At 43.1% G+C, this 24,113-nt stretch overlaps 1 protein-coding gene across 1 annotated transcript in view; it reads right to left on the bottom strand.

Annotated features, from left to right (window-relative positions):
- LOC122932356 (sialic acid-binding Ig-like lectin 14) overlaps positions 1-24,113 on the bottom strand; it is a 150,846-nt gene that overhangs the window by 4,246 nt on the left and 122,487 nt on the right. Inside the window, exon 8 of the mRNA XM_044286725.1 lies at positions 23,140-23,230. Coding sequence (XP_044142660.1) covers positions 23,140-23,230 — 91 coding nt within the window. The remainder of the gene's footprint in view (positions 1-23,139; positions 23,231-24,113) is intronic.

Here is a 24,113-nt window from a genome sequence, read left to right as displayed (position 1 = left end):
TGGGTTCAGGGCTCTGGATGAGTCCCTCAAGGACATTCACAAAGTTTTCCCTGAGCCTCTACTGTCTTGTCTTAGCCGTTTGATTAGGGTAATTGTCTTGTTGGAAGGAGAAACTTCAGGCCAGTCTGAGTTCCAGAGCTCTGGATCAGGTTCTCATTAAGAATATCTCTGTACTTTGCTACATTAAGCTTTCCCTCAACCCTGACCTGTCTCCCGTCTCCCCCAGCATGATACTGCCATGAAAATGCTTCATTGTAGGAATGGTATTGGGTATTGGGCAGTGTCTGGTTTTCTCCAGATATGATTCTAAGAATTGAGGCCAAAAATTTCAATCTTGGTATTATCAGACCTGCAAAAAGTTTTTTTTTTTTTTCAAATTTAAGGCGGCGTTCATGGGTCTTTTAATAATGGGATGCATCTTTCTGACCATTATGCCATAAAACCCAGATTGGTGGAGGCTGCAGTGATAGTTGATCTTCTGGATGTTTCTCCCATCTGCACATGGGATCTTTGGAGCTCAGCCGGAGTGACCATTAGGTTCTTGGTCGCCTGTCTTACCAAGGCCCTTCCGATTATTTAGTTTGTTGTGAAGGGTGGCCAGTTCCAGGTGGAGTCCTGGATGTTCCAAACATCTTCCATTTAAGAATTGTGTAGGACAGAGTGCTCTGGAGAACTTTTTGTGCAGCAGAAATTGTTTGTACCCTTCTCCAGATCTGTGCTTCCACATAATCCTGTCTCTGAGCTTTACAGGCAGTTCTTTCTTCCTCATAACCTAGTTTTAGCCCTGATATGTATTGTCAGTAGATTCCCAAATGTCAAGTGTCATAGCAAAGTCTGAATACTTATGTACATGTAGAATTTCTGTTTTTTTATTTTTTAATAAATTTGCTCAATTATCTAAAATTATGTTGTCACTTTTTCGTTATGGAGTATGGAGTTGATGAGGAAGCAAATTGATGGGGGAAAAGTTATTTATTTTTTTATTTTATTTTAATTTTAGCATGGAGCTGCAACATAAAGAAAACACGTAAAAGTTTCAAAATTCTTTCAGAATGCACTGTATGTTCTTAAACATAGGCAACAGTATTATAAATGTATATTCTTCTACATAGGGAACAACATTGTAACAAATTCCTATACATACGGAAAAGTATAATGGTAGCTATATTTTTGAACAAAGGAGCAGTATTATAGTAGTTATATTCTTGTACATAGGAGAAGTATTATAGTAGTTATATTCTTGAACACAGGTGGCAGTATTATAGTAGTTATATTCTTGTATATAGGATCAATATTATAGTAGTGGTAGTTATATTCTTGAACATAAGAGCAGTATTATAGTAGTTATATTCTTGGACATAGGAGCAGTATTATAGTAGTTATATTCTTGAACATAAGAGCAGTATTATAGTAGTTATATTCTTGTACATAGGGGCAGTATTATATTAGTTATATTCTTGTACATTGGAGGCAGTATTATAGTAGTTATATTCTTGTACATAGGAGGCAGTATTATAGTAGTTATATTCTTGTACATTGGAGGCAGTATTATAGTAGTTATATTCTTGTACATAGGAGGCAGTATTATAGTAGTTATATTCTTGTACATAGGAGGCAGTATTATAGTAGTTATATTCTTGTACATAGGAGCAGTATTATAGTAGTTATATTCTTGTACATAGGAGCAGTATTATAGTAGTTATATTCTTGTACATAGGAGCAGTATTATAGTAGTTATATTCTTGTACATAGGAGGCAGTATTATAGCAGTTATATTCTTGTATGTAGGAAGCAGTATTATAGTAGTTATATTCTTAACCAAATTTCTTTTTATTCAAAGAATAAGGCACTTCTTACAATCACATACCATTGTAGCATTGATGGAAAGGCATAATTACACACCATCTATGGACGTGACAACTATTGCATGTCAGTGCAACACATGGTATACAGTGTATAAGATGAGACCTCAAATGTGACAGACAATAAAAATATAACACACAAATGAGAGGGGAAGGAAGTTGGGGAGTTTTCCAAACTCCGTCAAGGAAACTTCCTATATTTCTTCCAGGGTGACCAGATTTTCAGAAAATGGGAATGTGTGTAAGATTCCCAATGGGCCAGTTCTTCAAATCTATAGATCTGATCCACTTTATCCCTCCACGTCGAAATAGTAGGGGGTTCAGTATCCTTCCAAAGCAGCGGGATTAGCAGTCTTGCTGCCGTGATAAGCATAGTGGGAAGATCAGATCTACAGGGGGACAGCGAGTCATTGGGGCACCAAAGCAGGATCAGTTTGGTATCCAGCTTAACCTGCTTAGCACACACCACATTTATCAGTGCTTCTATACTCGACCAGAAAACTTTAATCCTTTCACAGTGCCACCAAATGTGTGACAGAGAACCTACATCTTTTTTACACCTCCAGCACTCACTAAAGTCTGCATTAAGCCTATGCAAAAACTCTGGGGATTTGTACCATCTTGTAAGCAGCTTATATGAGTCCTCTTGTATCTTAATGCAGCGGCTAAAGCCGTGAGAGTGCGTAAGGACAAAAGCCCTTTCCGGGTCTGAAAGGCGGATGGACAGTTCCCTTTCCCATGAATTAAGGAAATGTAGCTCAGGAGGGAAGGCTGAAAGTTACTCCTTATATATGGTAGACAGCGGTTTAGGGGTCTTACGAGTGTCTGATAACCTCCTAACCAACCAAGAGGGAGGACTAGAGGTGGTGGGGGGTGGTAATTTAATAAATTTAATCTCCTTCTGCAGGGCAAATCCCTGGAGGAAGGGGGCTTTTTTTGATTTTAGGGTCATTCAAGACCGGGGTCCAATCCAGGTTCCCATCTGGGGTCCGAATCTCACTTAAAGGAATATCAGCCAAAAGAGGCCAGATGCCTGAAGGCTTTTCAGCTTCCAGGTGGATGTAAAACTGCAAGGAGGAGAGTGGAGTACCTGGTATGGGGAATTCAAGTACTTTGTCTTTAAACTGCTTGGCCCACTCAACCAACATACTCTTCCATAGGAGTGATATAGAGGAACTACCCGGAGAACAAGGGGACAGCCCCCAAAGAATCCGTTTCATTTTGGTGGAAAGCAGAGATCGCTCAAGACGCACATATGGAGCACTATAAGCGCAATTAAGGAGGGATAGACCTCAAAATAGTTGAAAGGCCATATAGTAGGAACGCATATCGGGCAGACCAAAGCCGCCAAGCCTTCTCTCTCTTGTCAACACCGAATATGCAATTCTCGAGGGTTTATTTCCCCACAAAAAGAGGGAGAAAACTCTACGTACATCAACAAAAAATGAGTGCGGCAGCTAGATAGGCAAAACCTGCAAAAGATACAAAAACTTAGGGGCTATAAAGGTCTTAAGGTAGTTCCTCTTACCACACCATGAAATAAACGGAAGCTTAATAGATTGCAGCTGTTTCCTAACTGAGGATAATAAGGGGGTGTAATTAAGAGCAAACAAGTCCTTTGCTTGAGCCTGGATGTGCACCCCTAAGAATACTATGTCTTTTGTAGCCCAGTGAAAGGGGGTAATTTTCTGGAGGGTCTCTTTAACCAAAACTTGGCAAGTGACGTTAAGGGCCATTGACTTACTATAGTTGATTTTAAAGTTTGACACATAGCCAAACTCCTCAAAAAGAGACAGTAGCCTAGGGAAGGATGTTTCGGGATTGGAAGTCATGATAAGTAGGTCATCAGCAAATGCGGCTGTCAAGTGGGTCTGAGAATTAATGGTAAGGCCCCTAACTGCTGGATCCTGCCGGATCTTACACAGCAAAGTCTCCATCACTATGACGAATAAATATGGGGAAAGAGGGCAACCCTGCCTCGTCCCATTAGAGATGGAAAAGGAGGGAGAGAGCGTGCCATTTATTTTGAGTTTGGCAGACGGGGCTGAGTACAGAGTGAAAATCGCAGATATGAACGAGTCTGGGAAACCAAACCTCGACAGGGCCTGCGACATATAATGCCAACCGACCCTGTCGAAGGCCTTCTCCGCGTCCGTGCTCAGCAATGCCAGAGGCGTAGAGGAGCTTCTAGCCCAGTCCATAAGATGGAGCAGGCGTATCGTGTTTTCACAGCCCTGTCTGCCACACACAAACCCCACTTGCTCGCTATCAATAAGATCCGGCAGGATCAGCTGTATTCGCTGCGCCAGTATCTTGGCCCACCACTTGACATCCGCATTTAGCAATGAAATAGGGCGATAACTGCCACAGTGGAGGGGGTCTTTGTTTTCCTTATGGAAATCCTTCATTATAGTTATGTGAGCCTCTAACGTTTGGGGGGGTAGAGAACCCCCAGACAGGAGAAAATTACAGAGTGCCTGAAAATGAGGAGTCAAAACGTCCTTGAAGGTCTTGTAATACGATATAGGGAGTCCATCCGGGCCAGGACTTTTACCTGATGGTATGGAGGATAGGACTTTGCCAATTTCCTCTCTTGATACAGGGGCGACTAGTTGGGAAGCTTGTAGGGGACTAATAGAGGGCAGCTTCAGAGTTGAAAGGAACTCATCTGTGGCTTGCTCAATAGAGGCTGAACCAGGACGGTCTGGTGTGGGTAGGTTATAAAGATCTGCATAAAAAGCGCTAAACGCTTTTGCTATGTCATGAGTTGACTTGTGTTTGTTGCCTTTTGCATCTAGAATAGCAGGGATAAATGAATACATGTGGCGTTGCTTAGCCATGGCAGACATCAGTTTATTACCTTTGTTCCCATGGGCTTAAGCTTTAAACTTGGAGCGGAATATAAGTTTCTCAGATTTAGCATTAAGCAGGTTTTTCAGATCCGTCCTGGCCTCCACCAATTCAGCAGCCACAGCCTGAGCCTGGGTTTGCTTATGAGTCAGTTCAAGACTCGCTATGCGGGACAGCAAATCATCTACAGCCTTGGAGCGCAATCTTTTAACATGCGAGCCCAAGGCTATTAATTCTCCTCTGACCACAGCCTTATGAGTTTCCCACAGTATGGAAGGAGAGGGAGGGGGGTCGCCCACTGCATTAAGAGAGAAGAATTCAGACATAATCCGGGAGATTCTAGTTGCATTAGCAGGGTCGGAAATCAAGGTGTCATTAAGACGCCATATTCTTTCCCTTTTAGGAAGAGCGGTCAGAGACACCCGGAGAAATACTGGGGCGTGGTCAGTTAGCGTGATGTTCCCTTTCCTCGTGTCTACCACCTGAGAAATATGAGGGGAGGACAGAAATAAATAGTCCAGCCTATGGAAGGACTTTTTTGCATTAGAATAAAACGTATAATCCCGACTAGAGGGATGCATAGTGCGCCATACATCTATAACCCGCAGTTTCTTCAGCGCAGTCTTCAGACGGCGCAGAAGCTTGTGGGACAACTCAGACCTCTGGGAGGACGAGTCAAGGCCTGGCTCCATGGTTACATTAAAGTCACCTCCTAATATAAGCATGCCCTCACTAAAAGCCGTTAGTTGCTCAAGAGTCCGAACGAGCCAGGGGATCTGACCCCTATTAGGGGCATATATGTTAGCCAAGGTAACAGGCGCGTCAGCGATGTGCCCCTTCACAAACAAGAAGCGACCGTCTGTGTCTGCAAGGACAGCGGAGTGTTTGAAGGGTAGGAGCTTGTGGATGGCCACGCTGACACGCCTGCTAGCCGAGGCAAAAGAGCTGTGAAACCATTGTGGGAATATATTTGGGGACAACTTCGGGATTTTTCCCGATTTAAAATGAGTTTCTTGGAGAAATGGAATCGAAACCTCATCTTTCTGTAACAATGAGAGCACCTGAGAGCGCTTACATGGCTCGTTCAGACCCTTGGCATTCAGTGAGGCGACTACAACATAGGCCATAGCAAAGACAGAGGAGGCCTCTCGGCCCAGAGCAAAAGGACATCCAGTCTGGAAAGCAACGGACGGAGTAAGCAGAAGGAGGAGAGGAAGGAGGATACAGGGAAAGTCAAAATAAAAATAAAAGACACAACAGATAAGACAGAAACACAATCCATATAACAGGATATGTCTCCCCATGGACAGGGAGCACGTGACCCCACCCAGCATCTGACATGATGGAGATCCTTTTTCATGGCGGCGGACAGCCGGGATCTTTTAGAGGGGGGCTCCTGTGGGGCCACTAGGGGGTATAAGGAGGGGAGTGGGGGAGAGGAAATAATCAGTAACATAACTGACATAGAGGCAAACATATAACCCCCGCAAAACTATCGGTGCAAACAATGCGCCAAAGCACAATCCGTAACCTGTATCTTGTGCAGGCAAGGTAGTAATATAAAGGGCAAAACCCAAAGCCCATGATAACGGGGCAGTGGGCTGAGACCTTGAGTAAGTCCACATCTAAGAAACAAACGGGCAAAAAAAAAAACTCAGACAGAGCCAAACAGAGTCCCGCCAGCCTGAAACCCATAAATGTCCCAGGACAATGGACTCAGTAGTGAGTAAACAAAAGCGACATCAGATTCTCACAGAACAAAGTCACGTAAGATGTACTTGCGACCGGCCTTTTCCTTGCTTCTCTGGTCTGGATGGCGAAACTTGCTGCCACAAATCCACACCCGGAGGGGAAGGCAGGGGATCCCCTTGATCAGCCGGCATCCATGAGGGGACTGCGATGGGTGCAATCCCGAGAGGGGCCCAAATAGCTTTAAGGTCTCTCGGGGTCCGCACCGTGTACTGCCTTCCATTTTTCAAGATGGCCAGACCGAAGGGGTAGAGCCACCGGAATGGCGTGGCTGTGGCTTTAAGGGCCTCCAGGAGCGGCTTCACGATGCGCCTCTTGGCTATGGTGGAGGGGGCCAGATCTTGAAAGAATAGGGACTGGGGTTTCACCATACATGATGTGATCTGCCTCCCTTCCCGCCTTAAGCAGTGCAGCAGTGTCCACATAGCTGAGGATGCAGCATACTACATCCCGCGGCGGCTCACCAGGTTTCGGTTTGGGCCTCAAAGCCCTGTGAATGCGCTCAATCACAATTGGAGCCGCTCTTTCAGTCCCCAGCAGGGAGGAGAAAATTTTGCATGCTGCTGAGTGAAGCTTTTCAACTGCGATATTTTCGGGTAGGCCGCAGATGCGAATATTTCGCCTCCGGCTCCGGTTCTCTTGGTCTTCTATGCGCGACAGCACGTCGTTTAGCAAGTCTCTGTGGGTCTGCAGGGCTGCGCTCGTCTTACGCTCATGCACCAGGATGGCTTCCTGTGCTAGCGGGTATAAGAAAGAGAGAAAGAAAGTGTGAGGGTCAGACCGATCTGTTGGAAAGGGGTTCCACTAGATCTGAAAGACTTGAGGCGCCTCGGGTTTATAGGAGTGGAAATGGAGAGAAGGTTGGGTGTTGAAAACTAAAGGCTGCTCCGGGTATAGTCAGGTCGACAAGATGTCTGCCTGTAGGGAATACAGTAGTGAGCCAAGGAAGGGGACTGGTGGGTAGAGATACCCCTCAGATCTCGCCTATTTGGAATATACCCTTTTGAGCGCCAATAGTGGTTGATTGTTACTGGTTGGTATTTGGGCTTTGTGTTGGTGTGAGGAGCAAGTTTTTTGGATGTAGGGGTGTGTATATATGTCTCGAGCTGTGAGATAAAAGCACATATAAGTTTACGCATATATAAACGCGTATAAAAACCTGCAAAAAAAGGTCAAAAGATTGTATCTATATAAAAAGTCTAAAACATTTTTACACGGGTAGGATTACTGCAAACTGTCTCAGGTGCTTAAGAGACTGTGTTCTGCAGCATCGTGCGCTGTATGGTATGGTACAGTAAGTAAATCAATGGGTTAAAAATCTGTGTCCAAGTATGCCATTATACATATATTTATAATATATATAATAAACAATATTTAAAATGTAGTAACGTGGGTTCAGTTACTCACTTCACGAGGGGGGCGGTTTACCAGGATAAGCATAAAACACCTGTAAACCAAGTACCCCCCCAGCCTGGATCGCTTCTAGAGTATTAACCGATGAAGGCAGCAAATCACACGGGTGCTTCTCTTCAAAGGTCTTTATTTGCATATGTAGGTAAATCCGGCTCAACGCGTTTCGGGACAGGCACGTCCCTTCATCAGGAGCAATATTGTCCATGTCTATATTCCTGGGTATATATACCCTTAATGTCTTGTTTAATTGTTTGTTAAAATGGCCCCTAATTGGCAAAAGGGCGCCAAAAGATGAAAAAATGGCGCCAAGATAACTTTGGGGGACCGCCCATGTGTGGGAGAAGGCGTTTTTCAGCCTATCCGTTCAATCGGCCGAAAGTGAGGGTGACCGGCTGCGCTAATGCGCATGACCGGAAGTGGGTGCGTTCCACGCTGGAGCGCATCGGAACGTCCGGTCTAGTCAGTGGTTTTCTTCTTCTTCTATTTCGTGCGCTGCGCATGTCCGGAAGTTCGGCCTTGCGTTCCAAGCTGGAACGCATGTTCTGCTTCCGGTATTTGCGATCATTCTGGTCCCAAGTCTTTTGCTGTTAAGGCTACATGCGAGCGTTTGTTTTTTATTTTTTAAGAGGATACTTAGTGTATTTAGTGGGGTGGGCTTATACCTGGGGTGAATCGGTTGGACTTTTGGGTTAGAATTCGTGTGGGGGTTAAATTAAAAAAGGGATAAGAGAGGTCTTTTCTAATGGCAAAGTGTGGTATGCCAAGTGTAAAAATCCTATAGAATCTGGCTCTTTTTATGTGGTTGAGGGTGGAAACATGTGGGGCTATTGTATGGTGAGTGTCAATGGTATTGAAAAGGAGAAGGGGGGGGGGGGGTTTATATTTATTAGGGTGTATAATAATTTGTAGATATGTAGGGCCGGTTCTATTCAGATGGTAGTAAGAGGGATTAAATGTTATTATATATCTCAAATAAATAGTAAAAAATATGTAAAATACATAACATATATCATATGGAAATAATATTACATAATAGATAATAAACCATTAAAAATATGTAAGATGAGGAAAAAACATATAAGATGAGGACAGGGTATTGTATCACTTGAAAAAGGTACTGATGGTGGGATTATATTTCTTGGGGTAAGGGGGGGGGGGGGTTGGGTTCGGGTTAGGCGGTCAAAGACATATGTATTAAAATGTGGTAATAAATAAATAAATGTGGAATTAGTTTGTTCTATTTGTGTCGTTGTTTCCTTGATTCTTGTGTGTGCATATACATATACACACGTGCACATATATATATATACACATATATATACACATACACTCGTATGGACACGCGCGCATCCTCTCCATATATAATTTGCTTTCATCGTTCTTGGTCAAAACCGTTTTTTTGAAGAACTTCTTATGTGTTTTGTGTTTATATATTCTTTTTCAGGTTTTTTCTTAGGGAAAGTGCTTGGATGTTTTGGTTTTGGTCTTTCTAGTGGTTTAAAAGGTCAAATGTACATGTTAATTGAGTAGTGACGGGTGGTTGTATTGGGTGCGGTAGTTGATGATTAGTGGAAGTTGATGATTAGTGGTACTTGATGATTTAATAGTTGGTGTGTTCAAGTGCTTCGTTGAGTCCAAATGGGGTGAGGGTGTTGAGTTTAAAGATCCAGAACATTTCTTTTCTACAGAGTTGTTGATAGGAAGTGGTTTGTTCTAGGGGGATAACTTTTAGATCGAGGGGGTTGCCTTCGTGTACTAGTGTAAAGTGGCGTGAAACGCTGTGTGTCGTGATTTTCCTCTTTATGTTTGATCTGTGTTCATTCATTCGTTCTCTCAGGGTTTGTGTCGTGCGGCCAACGTAATAGATGTTGCAGGGGCATTGGAGTAGGTAAATGACATTTCTACTAGCACAGGTCATTTGTTGTAGGAATACGATCTTGTTTATGGGGTGTGGGATGTCTATTTCCCTGTTTGCTGTTTTGATCATTTTGCAGCATTTGCATTTTTTTACGCCGCATTTTGAGGAACCCTTGAATTCTGATGTTTGTTTGTGGATTTTTGTTTGTTTCGTCGTTTTTTGATTGTGTTTGTTTGGGCATGATGGGGCTAGGATGTTTTTAAGGGTTTTTGCTCTTCGAAAGGTGAGTTTTGGTGTTTTTGGGATTTCTTTACCTAAAATGGGGTCTTTAAGTAGTACTGACCAATGTTTTGTTAAGATCTGTCTGATTGTCTGATGGTTTTTGTTATACCTTGTTATTAGTCCTGGTATGAAGGGGGTTTCTTTATTTGCTTTTTTTCTTGGCTGAAGGCTTGCTTTCTGATCTATTTGGAAGATTTTCTTTTTCGAATTTTTTATGAGTTGTGGGGGATAATTTTTTTGTAGGAATCTTTGGCTAAGGGTTTCTATTTGTGTTTTCATGGTATCTGTGTTTGTGCAGTTGCGTCTTATTCTTTTCATCTGGCTGAAGGGTATATTGGTTTTCCATTTATGGTAGTGGCAACTGTTGAAATCAAGGAAGCTGTTGGCGTCTACATTTTTAAAATGTGTGCTGGTGAGGATAGTGCTGTTTTGGCTATTGAGGTGAAGGTCTAAGAAAACTGCGTTAGTTGGGTCTGATTCGAGTGTGAGTTTGATGTTCCAATTGTTTTGGTTGAGGGTCTGTACAAATGTTTTGAGGTCGTTATTATTACCTTGCCAGATGAAGATGATATCATCGATGTACCTCTTGTAAAATTTGATGTTGGGGTGTTTGAGTAGGCCGTGTTGGTCCTCGAAGGCCCCCATGAATAGATTTGCATATGAGGGTGCGAATTTGGTACCCATGGCTGTACCCTTGGTTTGGATGTAGAAATTGTCTTTGTATGTAAAATGGTTGTGGTTAAGTATGAATTCTATGGATTTCAAAATGAATTCTTTTTGGGTTGGTGTCATGATTGTATCATTGTCTAAATATCTACTTGTAGCGTTAAGACCTAGTGAATGTATGATGTTACTGTATAGTGATGTTACATCGAGTGTGGCCCAGATGTAGTTGTCTTGCCACTTGACTTCCTCTAGGCTCTGAATGAGGTGTGCCGAGTCTCTAAGGTAGGATGGAAGCATGATGACATATCTCTGAAGTATGCCGTCGATGTATTATGACAGGTTCGAGGTGAGAGAATCTATGCCCGAGATGATTGGTCTACCCGGTGGGTCTGATAGGGATTTGTGGATTTTGGGGAGGTAATAAAATCGGGCAGTAGCTGGATGGGACACTTTGAGGTATTTTTGTTCTTTTTTGTTCAGGATTCCTTGCGATGTGCCGTAATCTATTAGGTCGTGAAGTTGGGTTTTATATTCTTTAGTGGGGTCGTCAGTGATCTGTTTATAGTAATTGGTATCTGATAAAATTCTTTGGGCCTCTTTCTCGTATTGGTCTGTGCTGAGGATCACTATTCCCCCTCCTTTATCTGCACTTTTTATGACGATGTTAGGATTATCTTTTAGGTTCTTTAGGGCTTTTTTCTGGTCATTGGTGAGGTTATCCGCTTTTTTTGTTATTATTGGTTTCGAGATGTCTGATCTTGTGGAGTCTTTACCTTTATGTTGGGGGTGTGTGGTGAGTGAAAATGCATGTTTGAGGTCATCTAGAACCATGTTGTAATAGCTTTCTAGATGTGGGCCCCGGCTTTCTAGGGGATAGTAGCTGGATTTATTTTTTAGTGGTGGTTTGATAGTGATGATCGGTTCTAGTGTTTGTGTCTCATTATATATTGTGTTTGGTGCTGTTGATGTGGAGGCGATTGCGTCGTTTGGACTATCGTTAGTTTGACTTTTGGTCGTGTTTGTTATGTGATTTTTAATACTAAAATGGCGTTGCAAGGTAAGTCTTCTAATGAATTGGTTAAGATCTACGAAAAGTTCGAAGAGGTCTGGTTTATTGGTGGGGCAAAATGATAGGCCTTTACTTAGGAGTTCTATTTCTGTTACTTTTAAGTTATATCCCGAGATGTTGAAAATACCCTTTTCTCTTAGTGTGTCAGAAACTGATTTTACCGTGATTGGGTTTTTGGTCTGTGTTTTTTGTTTGTTTGTAGGTTGTTTCCTGCCACCTCTACATCCTCTGTGGCGGGGTTTGGTCTTTTTTTGGGGTTCGAGATGGGGCTGTAGAAGTTGGTAATTTTTAGTGGTTCCTGTGTTTTGGATTGGGTAGGTTGTGTTGGGCCTGGTGTGGAGATCAGTGTATTTAGAATTTGTGTGCTTGATAGGTTGAGGCGGGGCGGTGGTAATGTTAGGGAAGGAGACCCCCCTGTTGGTCCTGTCTTGTTGAGCGTGGATAGTTGCTCTAGGAGAGGACTTTCTGTTAGAGTGGGGGGTAGGTCTAAAAAATGTTGGTCTGGGCTTGGGTAGGATGAGCTGACTGAGTATGTGGTGATGTTAAGTGGAGATAGTGGGTGTATTGAGTCATTGTCTATATCTGCTGATTCTTGGTTTTGGAAACTAAGAGGGGCGGTATTTGGCGAGCAATGTATAGCTGTGCATTTGGGTTGTGTGGTTTTTTCTATACAGTGTGGCTGGGTGATGGATCCTTGTCTGTAGAATGCTTGAGGTGTGGTGTAAATTGATATATCCGGGTTGTATTCGTGTGGTGGGGTTAGGTTGTTTGGGGTGTTGAGTAGGGGGAGATTTTTTTGTTGTTGTTGTCGTGCTCTTCTGTTGATGAGGCTTGGGATAGTTGGAAATGGTTCGGGTGGGTCAGGCGGTCTATTGTATTTGTCCCGCTTGGTATTTTGTGTTGGGTATTTTCTATCCCGTCCACTTACTGCCTCGGCATAGGTTTTTTGTTTCTCTTTCGTATCTGTATTGTAGTTGAATCTCGTGGGTTTGAGGTTCTGCCTAGTTGTTGGGGGGAAAAAATCGTGAGGGGACTTTCTTTCTGGGAGGATATGGTGTGTAGGAGCTCTTTTGTGGTATTTCCTTTCCCAGGTTCTTATTAGGTCGTTACTATAGTCTCTGAGGTCTCTGAGAAGTTTGGTGCATTTGGACCGTACAAGGTTGTATTCGTATATTCTTAGGGGTTCTTTTTGATAGTTTAGGGGTGGGCTTGTGTTGGGGTTGATTCTGTTATATTTAAGGTGATAGTTCAGATTGGTAGTGAGGTTTATACTTGTGTTTCTCCGTTTGGCTATAAGGATCTTCATGAGTGATTGAGAGCAGTTGTCACTAATGTGTAGCCAGTCTGTGTTAAAAATGTGGTCATTGGGAAATGTAGGTTTGAGTGATAGTCTTAATCCTCTGGGGATGAGGTTAAGGGCCAGATAGATCCTTAGAAAAAAATGGTCTATTTCGTTATGGATGTAATTTTTTGTGTCGTTGAGGATGGTGTTGTGGGAGTGATTGTTCGTTTCTGTTGGGTGTTGGGTGGCTTGTGTGTTCCATGGGTTCGTCTCTAAATTTCTGATAGTTTTGAAGTCATTTTGGGTTAGTAGTAGGGATACTTCTTTTTTGATTCTTGGTATGATGTTTCGGATGTCGTCTCTTAGGTAGCTCCATCCCGTGTCAGCCTCTTTTCCTCTGGTCGTTGGGGGTTGTGTCCTCAAACGATCCATAGTGGGTATAAGAAAGAGAGAAAGAAAGTGTGAGGGTCAGACCGATCTGTTGGAAAGGGGTTCCACTAGATCTGAAAGACTTGAGGCGCCTCGGGTTTATAGGAGTGGAAATGGAGAGAAGGTTGGGTGTTGAAAACTAAAGGCTGCTCCGGGTATAGTCAGGTCGACAAGATGTCTGCCTGTAGGGAATACAGTAGTGAGCCAAGGAAGGGGACTGGTGGGTAGAGATACCCCTCAGATCTCGCCTATTTGGAATATACCCTTTTGAGCGCCAATAGTGGTTGATTGTTACTGGTTGGTATTTGGGCTTTGTGTTGGTGTGAGGAGCAAGTTTTTTGGATGTAGGGGTGTGTATATATGTCTCGAGCTGTGAGATAAAAGCACATATAAGTTTACGCATATATAAACGCGTATAAAAACCTGCAAAAAAAGGTCAAAAGATTGTATCTATATAAAAAGTCTAAAACATTTTTACACGGGTAGGATTACTGCAAACTGTCTCAGGTGCTTAAGAGACTGTGTTCTGCAGCATCGTGCGCTGTATGGTATGGTACAGTAAGTAAATCAATGGGTTAAAAATCTGTGTCAAAGTATGCCATTATACATATATTTATAATATATATAATAAACAATATTTAAAATGTAGTAACGTGGGTTCAGTTACTCACTTCACGAGGGGGGCGGTTTACCAGGATAAGCATAAAACACCTGTAAACCAAGTACCCCCCCAGCCTGTATATATATATATGTGCACGTGTGTATATGTATATGCACACACAAGAATCAAGGAAACAACGACACAAATAGAACAAACTAATTCCACATTTATTTATTTATTACCACATTTTAATACATATGTCTTTGACCGCCTAACCCGAACCCAACCCCCACCCCCCCCTTACCCCAAGAAATATAATCCCACCATCAGTACCTTTTTCAAGTGATACAATACCCTGTCCTCATCTTATATGTTTTTTCCTCATCTTACATATTTTTAATGGTTTATTATCTATTATGTAATATTATTTCCATATGATATATGTTATGTATTTTACATATTTTTTACTATTTATTTGAGATATATAATAACATTTAATCCCTCTTACTACCATCTGAATAGAACCGGCCCTACATATCTACAAATTATTATACACCCTAATAAATATAACCCCCCCCCTTCTCCTTTTCAATACCACTGACACTCACCATACAATAGCCCCACATGTTTCCACCCTCAACCACATAAAAAGAGCCAGATTCTATAGGATTTTTACACTTGGCATACCACACTTTGCCATTAGAAAAGACCTCTCTTATCCCTTTTTTAATTTAACCCCCACACGAATTCTAACCCAAAAGTCCAACCGATTCACCCCAGGTATAAGCCCACCCCACTAAATACACTAAGTATCCTCTTAAAAAATAAAAAACAAACGCTCCCATGTAGCCTTAACAGCAAAAGACTTGGGACCAGAATGATCGCAAATACCGGAAGCAGAACATGCGTTCCATCTTGGAACGCAAGGCCGAACTTCCGGACATGCGCAGCGCACGAAATAGAAGAAGAAGAAAACCACTGACTAGACCGGACGTTCCGATGCGCTCCAGCGTGGAACGCACCCACTTCCGGTCATGCGCATAAGCGCAGCCGGTCACCCTCACTTTCGGCCGATTGAACGGATAGGCTGAAAAACGCCTTCTCCCACACATGGGAGGTCCCCCAAAGTTATCTTGGCGCCATTTTTTCATCTTTTGGCGCCCTTTTGCCAATTAGGGGCCATTTTAACAAACAATTAAACAAGACATTAAGGGTATATATACCCAGGAATATAGACATGGACAATATTGCTCCTGATGAAGGGACGTGCCTGTCCCGAAACGCGTTGAGCCGGGATTACCTACATATGCAAATAAAGACCTTTGAAGAGAAGCACCCGTGTGATTTGCTGCCTTCATCGGTTAATACTCTGGGGTGAATCGGTTGGACTTTTGGGTTAGAATTCGTGTGGGGGTTAAATTAAAAAAGGGATAAGAGAGGTCTTTTCTAATGGCAAAGTGTGGTATGCCAAGTGTAAAAATCCTATAGAATCTGGCTCTTTTTATGTGGTTGAGGGTGGAAACATGTGGGGCTATTGTATGGTGAGTGTCAGTGGTATTGAAAAGGAGAAGGGGGGGGGGGTTATATTTATTAGGGTGTATAATAATTTGTAGATATGTAGGGCCGGTTCTATTCAGATGGTAGTAAGAGGGATTAAATGTTATTATATATCTCAAATAAATAGTAAAAAATATGTAAAATACATAACATATATCATATGGAAATAATATTACATAATAGATAATAAACCATTAAAAATATGTAAGATGAGGAAAAAACATATAAGATGAGGACAGGGTATTGTATCACTTGAAAAAGGTACTGATGGTGGGATTATATTTCTTGGGGTAAGGGGGGGGTGGGGGTTGGGTTCGGGTTAGGCGGTCAAAGACATATGTATTAAAATGTGGTAATAAATAAATAAATGTGGAATTAGTTTGTTCTATTTGTGTCGTTGTTTCCTTGATTCTTGTGTGTGCATATACATATACACACGTGCACATATATATATATACAGGCTGGGGGGGTACTTGGTTTACAGGTGTTTTATGCTTATCCTGGTAAACCGCCCCCCTCGTGAAGTGAGTAACTGAACCCACGTTACTACATTTTAAATATTGTTTATTATATATATTATAAATATATGTATAATGGCATACTTTGACACAGATTTTTAACCCATTGATTTACTTACTGTACCATACCATACAGCGCACGATGCTGCAGAACACAGTCTCTTAAGCACCTGAGACAGTTTGCAGTAATCCTACCCGTGTAAAAATGTTTTAGACTTTTTATATAGATACAATCTTTTGACCTTTTTTTGCAGGTTTTTATACGCGTTTATATATGCGTAAACTTATATGTGCTTTTATCTCACAGCTCGAGACATATATACACACCCCTACATCCAAAAAACTTGCTCCTCACACCAACACAAAGCCCAAATACCAACCAGTAACAATCAACCACTATTGGCGCTCAAAAGGGTATATTCCAAATAGGCGAGATCTGAGGGGTATCTCTACCCACCAGTCCCCTTCCTTGGCTCACTACTGTATTCCTGTGCTAGCTCCAGGGACTCCACGCGATTTCCAATATGTCGCAGGTCTCCTTTTATCTCCTCCAAGTCCTTCTTAATAGGCGTAAGAGCAGACTCCAGGATATCTCTGAGGACTGCTTTGGAGAGTGAGGAGCTTTTCCGCAATGGTCTGCGATCGGAAACATTGGAGGCGCTTCCCGCCTCAGAGCCTTCTTCTGCTTCAGAGAGCTGCCGCGCCATCTTGGACGCTTCAGCAGCCGGGGTCCTGGACTGTTTCTTGAGATATTTATCCATCTCCGGTTGTCTGGAACGGGCCCCAGTTGGCTCTGGTGTCTCAGAGTGACGATCCTTGCCTGATTTCCCTATTTGCACAGTGTAAATAGCTAATAAAAGGGCTTATAATAGCTGCCAGGGAGAGGAGCTCAGCAACACTCAGCCATTCGGCTCCAAGTTCAGACTCCGCCCCCTATAGTAGTTATATTCTTGTACATAAGAGCAGTATTATAGTACTTATATTCTTGTACATAGGAGGCAATGTGTTGGGGTGATGGAGTGCCCAAGATGCAGGCAGCACCCGAAGAGATCCAAGTGCAGCGGCTCCTGAAAGGTAAAGAGGTGGAATTCCCCGTGGCGACTGGCGCGGTGAAGACAGTTGGAGTCACCACTCTGCCGCCCAGGAAGCATGGCTCTTTTGAAGGACAAAATCCCATGGTCCCCAGAGAGATTAAGGCCCATGCAGGAAATATATGGCAATATCGGAAAGCTATTGAGGACGGGGCAGTTAGGGTATGGGATCGCCCCAGCCCAGGGACCCAATTTTTGAGAGGAGGACCGGGAGCGTGGTGTGGTTCTCAGTTGAGAGGGCATCTGGCTTCATCCAAGATGACAAGATCAGGCAGGAGATGTATGGTAACAGGCGCTCTGTGAAGTGCCAATACCTTCCTCAGGCCTGCCACAGCCTCTATAAGGGGGACACCGTAGAATACACCCCCCATGTAGTCCCTTCAGGGTCCATTTGCTGTAGCGTTAATATGCCTCGAGAAACCTCTAGACCCGTTGTCAGTAGTGATGAGCGGCATAGGCAATATTCGAATTTACAATATTTCGCTAATTTGTGGCTGAATATTCGCATAAATTTGCAAATTCGACACTTCTTGATCTCCAGTCATTATTTACTTGATTGCGAAAATCAACATTGTAATTAATTCGCAATAAAAAAATCGTGATTAGAATATTCGTGATCAACACTAAGGGCTAGGCAACTTTTCTATTGGTTGTTAGGGATGTTGCTAAGTGCTGATATTCACAATAAATTTGTGATTAGAATATTCGCGATCAACACTATTTGTGAATACGAATATATAGCACTATATTCTTAATATTCATGACTTTTTGAAGTGGTGATATTTGCGATTAAAATTCACGATTCGAATATTCGCCCTCAACACCGGAAGTATTGCCGGATGACCCAGCTGCAACAAGAAAATTGTGCTGTCTGCAAGAGTCGGCAGACGCTGTGCTCCGCTTCTGAGAACGTCCTCAGCCAGAGTCGCTCATCCCAGGGTTGCCTACTCCACATGAGAGATGCCTCCCTGCCTGTGGCCTATGTGATACCCCAGAAGGTCTTTGCTATGGCCCTGTCTCCCAGCTGGAAGTTCGGGATGAACCTTTCCAGCTTTCTTCAGAGCAAGAAGCATGTACCACTGTAGACAACCCATGGCTTCAACTTCCTCTGATGTATATGCCTACGGAGTCCTTTTGTTATGGCTTTGCACAGGGAGCAAGAATGTTCCTGTCACCACCAGACATCTGAGAAGCTCTGACAGACGTTCTTCAGAACCTCCTCCTTGAGGTTCCTTTTGTTTTGCTTTCGTTTTCTCATCTCGTTAGCCTCTCTCAGCTGCCATGTAGTTGCACTGATTGCATCCCTTTAAATCCCTTCCCATACTACATCACTTTGCGGTTTATACAACTTCCTGGAGTGTGTGCATGCTGGATGCTACTACTGAGTCTTCTACAGATAAGTTTTGTTCATTCATTTTTGTTTTCCTGTTTGCTGGATCCCAGGTGACCCTGACTCCCTCCGTATCAAGTGTAGGGAGCCGGTGGTCGTGTCCACTCACTATTATAGGTTGTTCAGGTGTTATACAGTCGAGGAACGAGGATATGCGATCATCTACCATTGAGATTTTTGCATAGGCTGAGCAGTTAGGGAGAGAGCCAGGTCTGTTACAGGGCTCTCTCTTAGGTTCCTTAATTTTGGATCCAGTCAGTCGGATCTTTATTTTGTGTCTTCTAGTTTTCTGTACACCTTCCGTGACATTATAAACCGCCAAAACCGTCTCAAGCATGGATCCGCTTTCACTTTTGACTGAACACATGCAGGGTCTTTCATTGGAGGTAGCAGATCTCCGTAAAACTGTTTCTCAGTTTCAGGTGACTGGTTCAGCTTGCGTTCATTGAGTTTGTTCTGAGCCTAAGATCCGTACGTTCTCCGGGGGTAGTGAGAATTTTGTTTGTTTTAGAGAGGCTTGCAAACTCCATTTTCGCCTACTTCCCCATCCCTCTGGTGATGAGGAGCAGAGGGTGGGGATCATCATCTCGCTGCTCAGGGATAACTACTGGGCCTTTTTGCTGCCGGTGGGGGCAAGGCCCCTCTGTTCAGTGAATGAATTTTATTTAGCCCTGGGTCAGATATATGATGATCCGGATCGTATTGCTCTGGCTAAGTCTAGACTACGTCTTTTATGCCAGGGTAAACAGTCCGCAGAGATATACTGTTCAGAATTTCGGAGATGGGCAGCTGATACTGGTTGGAATGATGCTGCACTCCGAAGTCAATTTTGCCATGCTCTTTCAGAGGGATTGAAAGATGCATTTGCCTTTCATGAGAGACCTACCTCCTTGGATTCTGCCATGTCTCGGGCCGTTCGTATTGACCTTTTCTAATATCAAGGAGAGTTTTGCTTCCGCTCCCATCTTGGTACAACCTGATATTTCTCTGTCCTTCATAGTTGAGGTGGATGCTTCTGAGGTGGGTGTGGGTGCGGTCTTGTCTCACGGTCCCTCTCCTGCCAAATGGCGACCGTGTGCCTTTTTCTCGAAGAAACTCTCCTCTGCAGAGAGAAATTACGATGTGGGAGATAGGGAGTTGATGGCCATCAAGTTAGCTTTTGAGGAATGGCGCCATTAGCTAGAGGGAGCCAGACACCCTATTACCGTGTTTACTGACCATAAGAATCTGGTCTACTTGGAGTCAGCCAAGCGTCTGAACCCGAGACAGGCCAGATGGTCTTTGTTCTTTTCAAGGTTTAATTTTGTTGTCACGTTCCGCCCTGGGGTTAAGAATGTGAAGGCGGATGCCCTGTCATGTTGTTTTCCGGGAGGTGGGAATTTTGAAGACCCGGGTCCCATTTTGGCTGAAGGTGTGGTGGTCTCTGCTCTTTATCCTGAATTGGAGGCAGAGGTTCAGGTAGCCCAGTCAGAGGCTCCTGATCTTTGTCCTCCTGGGAGGTTGTTTGTGCCTCTCGCTTTAAGACACAAGATTTTTAAGGAGCACCATGATACTGTCCTTGCTGGGCACCCGGGGGCAAGAGCCACAGTGGATCTCATCGCTCGGAGATTCTGGTGGCCGGCGCTTCGTAAGTCGGTTGACGGTTTTTTGGCAGCCTGTGAGACCTGCGCTCGTGCCTAAGTCCCTCATTCACGGCCATCAGGTCCTCTCCTTCCGTTACCCATTCCTTCCTGTGCTTGGACACATCTGTCCATGGACTTCATTACGGACCTGCCTCGTTCCTCGGGGAAGACTGTGATTCTGGTGGTGGTGGACCGTTTTAGCAAAATGGTGCATTTCATTCCTTTTCCTGGCTTGCCCAATGCTAAGACGCTGGCGCAGGCATTTATTGATCACATTGTCAAATTGCATGGTATTCCTTCAGACATAGTCTCTGATAGGGGCACGCAGTTTGTTTCAAGATTCTGGAAGGCTTTCTGTTCTCGCTTGGGGGTTCGGTTGTCATTCTCTTCTGCTTTCCACCCGCAGTCGAATGGCCAGACAGAGCGCGTCAATCAGAATCTGGAGAAATATCTGCGCTGTTTTGTGGCGGAGAAACAGGAGGATTGGTGTTCTTTTTTTGTCCCTTGCTGATAACCGTCGTCAGAAGTCCTCTGATAAGTCACCATTTTTTGGTACATATGGGTTTCATCCGCAGTTTGGGACATTCTCTGGAGAGGGGTCTTCTGGTTTACCTGATGAGGACAGATTCTCCTCGTCTTGGTCATCTATTTGGCAAAAGATTTAGGATAATCTAAAGAGCATGAGTGAGAGATATAAGCGTGTGGCGGATAAGAGATGTGTGCCTGGTCCGGACCTGAATGTTGGTGATCTGGTGTGGTTGTCTACTAAGAATATCAAATTGAAGGTTCCCTCCTGGAAGTTGGGTCCTAAGTTTATTAGGCCTTACAAAATCTTATCCATCATCAATCCTGTTGCCTACCGTCTTGATCTTCCTCAGACTTGGAAGATCCATAATGTTTTTCATGAGTCCTTATTAAAACCTTATGTCCAACCCATTGTACCCTCGTCTTTGCCTCCTCCTCCGATTGTGGTTGATGGTAATCTTGAATTTCAGGTCTCTAGGATTGTGGATTCTCGTGTTGTCCGCGGTTATCTCCAGTACCTCGTTCATTGGGGAAGGTGGGCTCTGAGTGTCCGGAGTCCACTCGTAGAAGGAGGGGTACTGTCACCACCAGACATCTGAGAAGCTCTGACAGACGTTCTTCAGAACCTCCTCCTTGAGGTTCCTTTTGTTTTGCTTTCGTTTTCTCATCTCGTTAGCCTCTCTCAGCTGTCATGTAGTTGCACTGATTGCACCCCTTTAAATCCCTTCCCATACTGCATCACTTTGCGGTTTATACAACTTCCTGGAGTGTGTGAATGCTGGATGCTACTACTGAGTCTTCTACAGATAAGTTTTGTTCATTCATTTGTGTTTTCCTGTTTGCTGGATGCCAGGTGACCCTGACTCCCTCCGTATCAAGTGTAGGGAGCCGGTGGTCGTGTCCCCTCACTATTATAGGGTGTTCAGGTGTTATACAGTCGAGGAACGAGGATATGCAATCACCTACCATTGAGATTTTTGCATAGGCTGAGCAGTTAGGGAGAGAGCCAGGTCTGTTACAGGGCTCTCCCTTTGTTCCTTAGTTTTGGATCCAGTCAGTCGGATCTTCATTTTGTGTCTTCTAGTTTTCTGTACACCTTCCGTGAAAGTTCCTCACAATTCTGATGGAACTCCTGATCTTAAGAAACTGGACTTGAACTCCAAAACAGAGGCTCTCCTGTCATGTCTTGTGTGCTGTGGAGATCGAATGCCAACGGAGCAGATAAAAACACATGAATATTTTCAACTTACTGAAGCTGCTTGATTTAATTGTGAATAGATGGTAAAGGCAAAGTCTGCTGGTGTGTTGTCATCAGGGTCTTCATTATGTTTACTGCAGGACCTACAACAACGTAATTTGGTCCATACAGCAAAAGGAGGTCTACAATCACGCATCAATTTTCCTAAAAAAAATCCTGGTCTACATAAAAAATTTCACCAATGAAAGGGTGATGGAATTCGGTTCATACAGAATACAGTGTACAATAACCCATCAATTTTCCCAACAAAAGCCTGTTTCACAAAAAAAAAAATCTTTTTATGGTAAAACACGCCAGAAAAGTCTTTAAAACATATTCGGTAACTGCATCGCTAAACGGCAAATGTATTTTGGTTTTGCCATTAATACACAGCAAAAATGGCTTTAGAATAGATAACAGCACCGCTGAACGGCAAATATATTTTGGGGTTTTCACTACTACACGGCAAAAATGGCTGTAAAACATAACAGCACAGCTGAGCAGCAAATATATTTTTGGGTTTTCACTAATACACGGCAAAAATGGGGCTTTAAAACAGATAGCTACACCGCTGACCGGCAATTATATATATTATTTTTTTTACGGTAATACACGCCACAAAGGGCTGTAAAACATATACAGTAACTGCACCGCTAATCGGCAAATGTATTTTGGTTTTGCCACTAATACACAGCAAAAATGGCTTTAGAACAGATAACAGCACCGCTGACCGGCAAATATATTTTAGTTTTGCCCCTAATATACGACAAAAAGGGCTGTCATTTTAGCACTTCTGCTGATTGGCTGCATGCATGTCAATGTGGGTGATCCTGCCTTACCAGAGTTCCTTTCTCCATGTCCTCACATGTGCAGCAGCCATTTTAAGAAAAAAATCAATTCGTTACCACAAAGCGCAAGAAAATTTGGCTTCGGTGCGAATCAAATTTTTCCTGAAATTCGGATCGAATTCCACTTCGTCAGCTTCGATTCGTTCATTTCTAATCAGTAACTGTATATGATTGAAGAGTCTAATCAACTTATCTGAGCTACAAAACCATGAAACATCTACCTCCACTTCTTATGGCAGCTCATAAAATAAAGCTATAGAATGGTTTATATACTGATCATGTGCACTTACAGGTATGACACATTCAGGACTGCAGTATATAGCTTCTGTATCATTTATACCCACGTCCTTCTGGTTCTTATTAACATATTTTTTTCTTTTTCTGAAGAGGAATATGAGTAATAAAAATTACACATTAAAACTATTGCATTTGAACTGAATCAGAAAAAGCACATGTAAACACAGTCATATGGCAGAAACTTTTCTAAATAATGACTGAAAACTGGGCCAGATTAGCTACGATCTGGCATAGATCGCAGTCCGGCACACAGGTTGCTGTGCTCTGGCTGCACATGGCCCATCAAGATCATCGCAGAACAGCCCAGTTTTGATAAATCAGGGCAATCAATCTCCATTGCTTTGATTTCTGGGATTTTTTAGAAACGTTTACTCTGCAAATTAATTACAGGATGAATTGACTAGTGTTGAGCGTGAATATTCGCATAGCGAATATTAATTGCGAATATTGCAACTTTGATAATTAGCGAATATTGCGAATATAGTGCTATATATTCGTTATATCGAATATTCGTCATTTTCTCCATCTGAACACATGATTCCTTCCTGCTTAATATTCTTGTGGGCCAATGACTCATTGGCCCACCAGCAAGAAGCAGGGAGGAATAAAGAGTTTAGATGGTAAAAAATGACGAATATTCTAAAAAACTAATATATAGCACTATATCACATATATTGGTTTTATAGAATATTCTTATTTTTTCCCCAATTAGTACAGTTATTGCCCTTCGGCATACTCCTCCCCAACAAGCGTCCCTGTCACCATGGGAACGCCTGGAGGTTAGAATATACCATCGGATCTGAGTTTTCACAATCGAACTCAGATCCGATGGTATATTCTAACTACCAGGCATTCCGATGGTGAAGGGGATGCTTGAAGTTAGAATATACCGCCAGGGCGCTGTGACCCACGCAATTAACCCCTCAGGTGCGGGTTAATTGCACAAATAACAGTGCCCTGTGCGCCC

Source organism: Bufo gargarizans, chromosome 1 (genome assembly GCF_014858855.1).
Source record: "Bufo gargarizans isolate SCDJY-AF-19 chromosome 1, ASM1485885v1, whole genome shotgun sequence".
Taxonomy (NCBI): Eukaryota; Metazoa; Chordata; class Amphibia; order Anura; family Bufonidae; genus Bufo; species Bufo gargarizans.
This window is presented reverse-complemented; position numbering and strand designations above follow the sequence as displayed.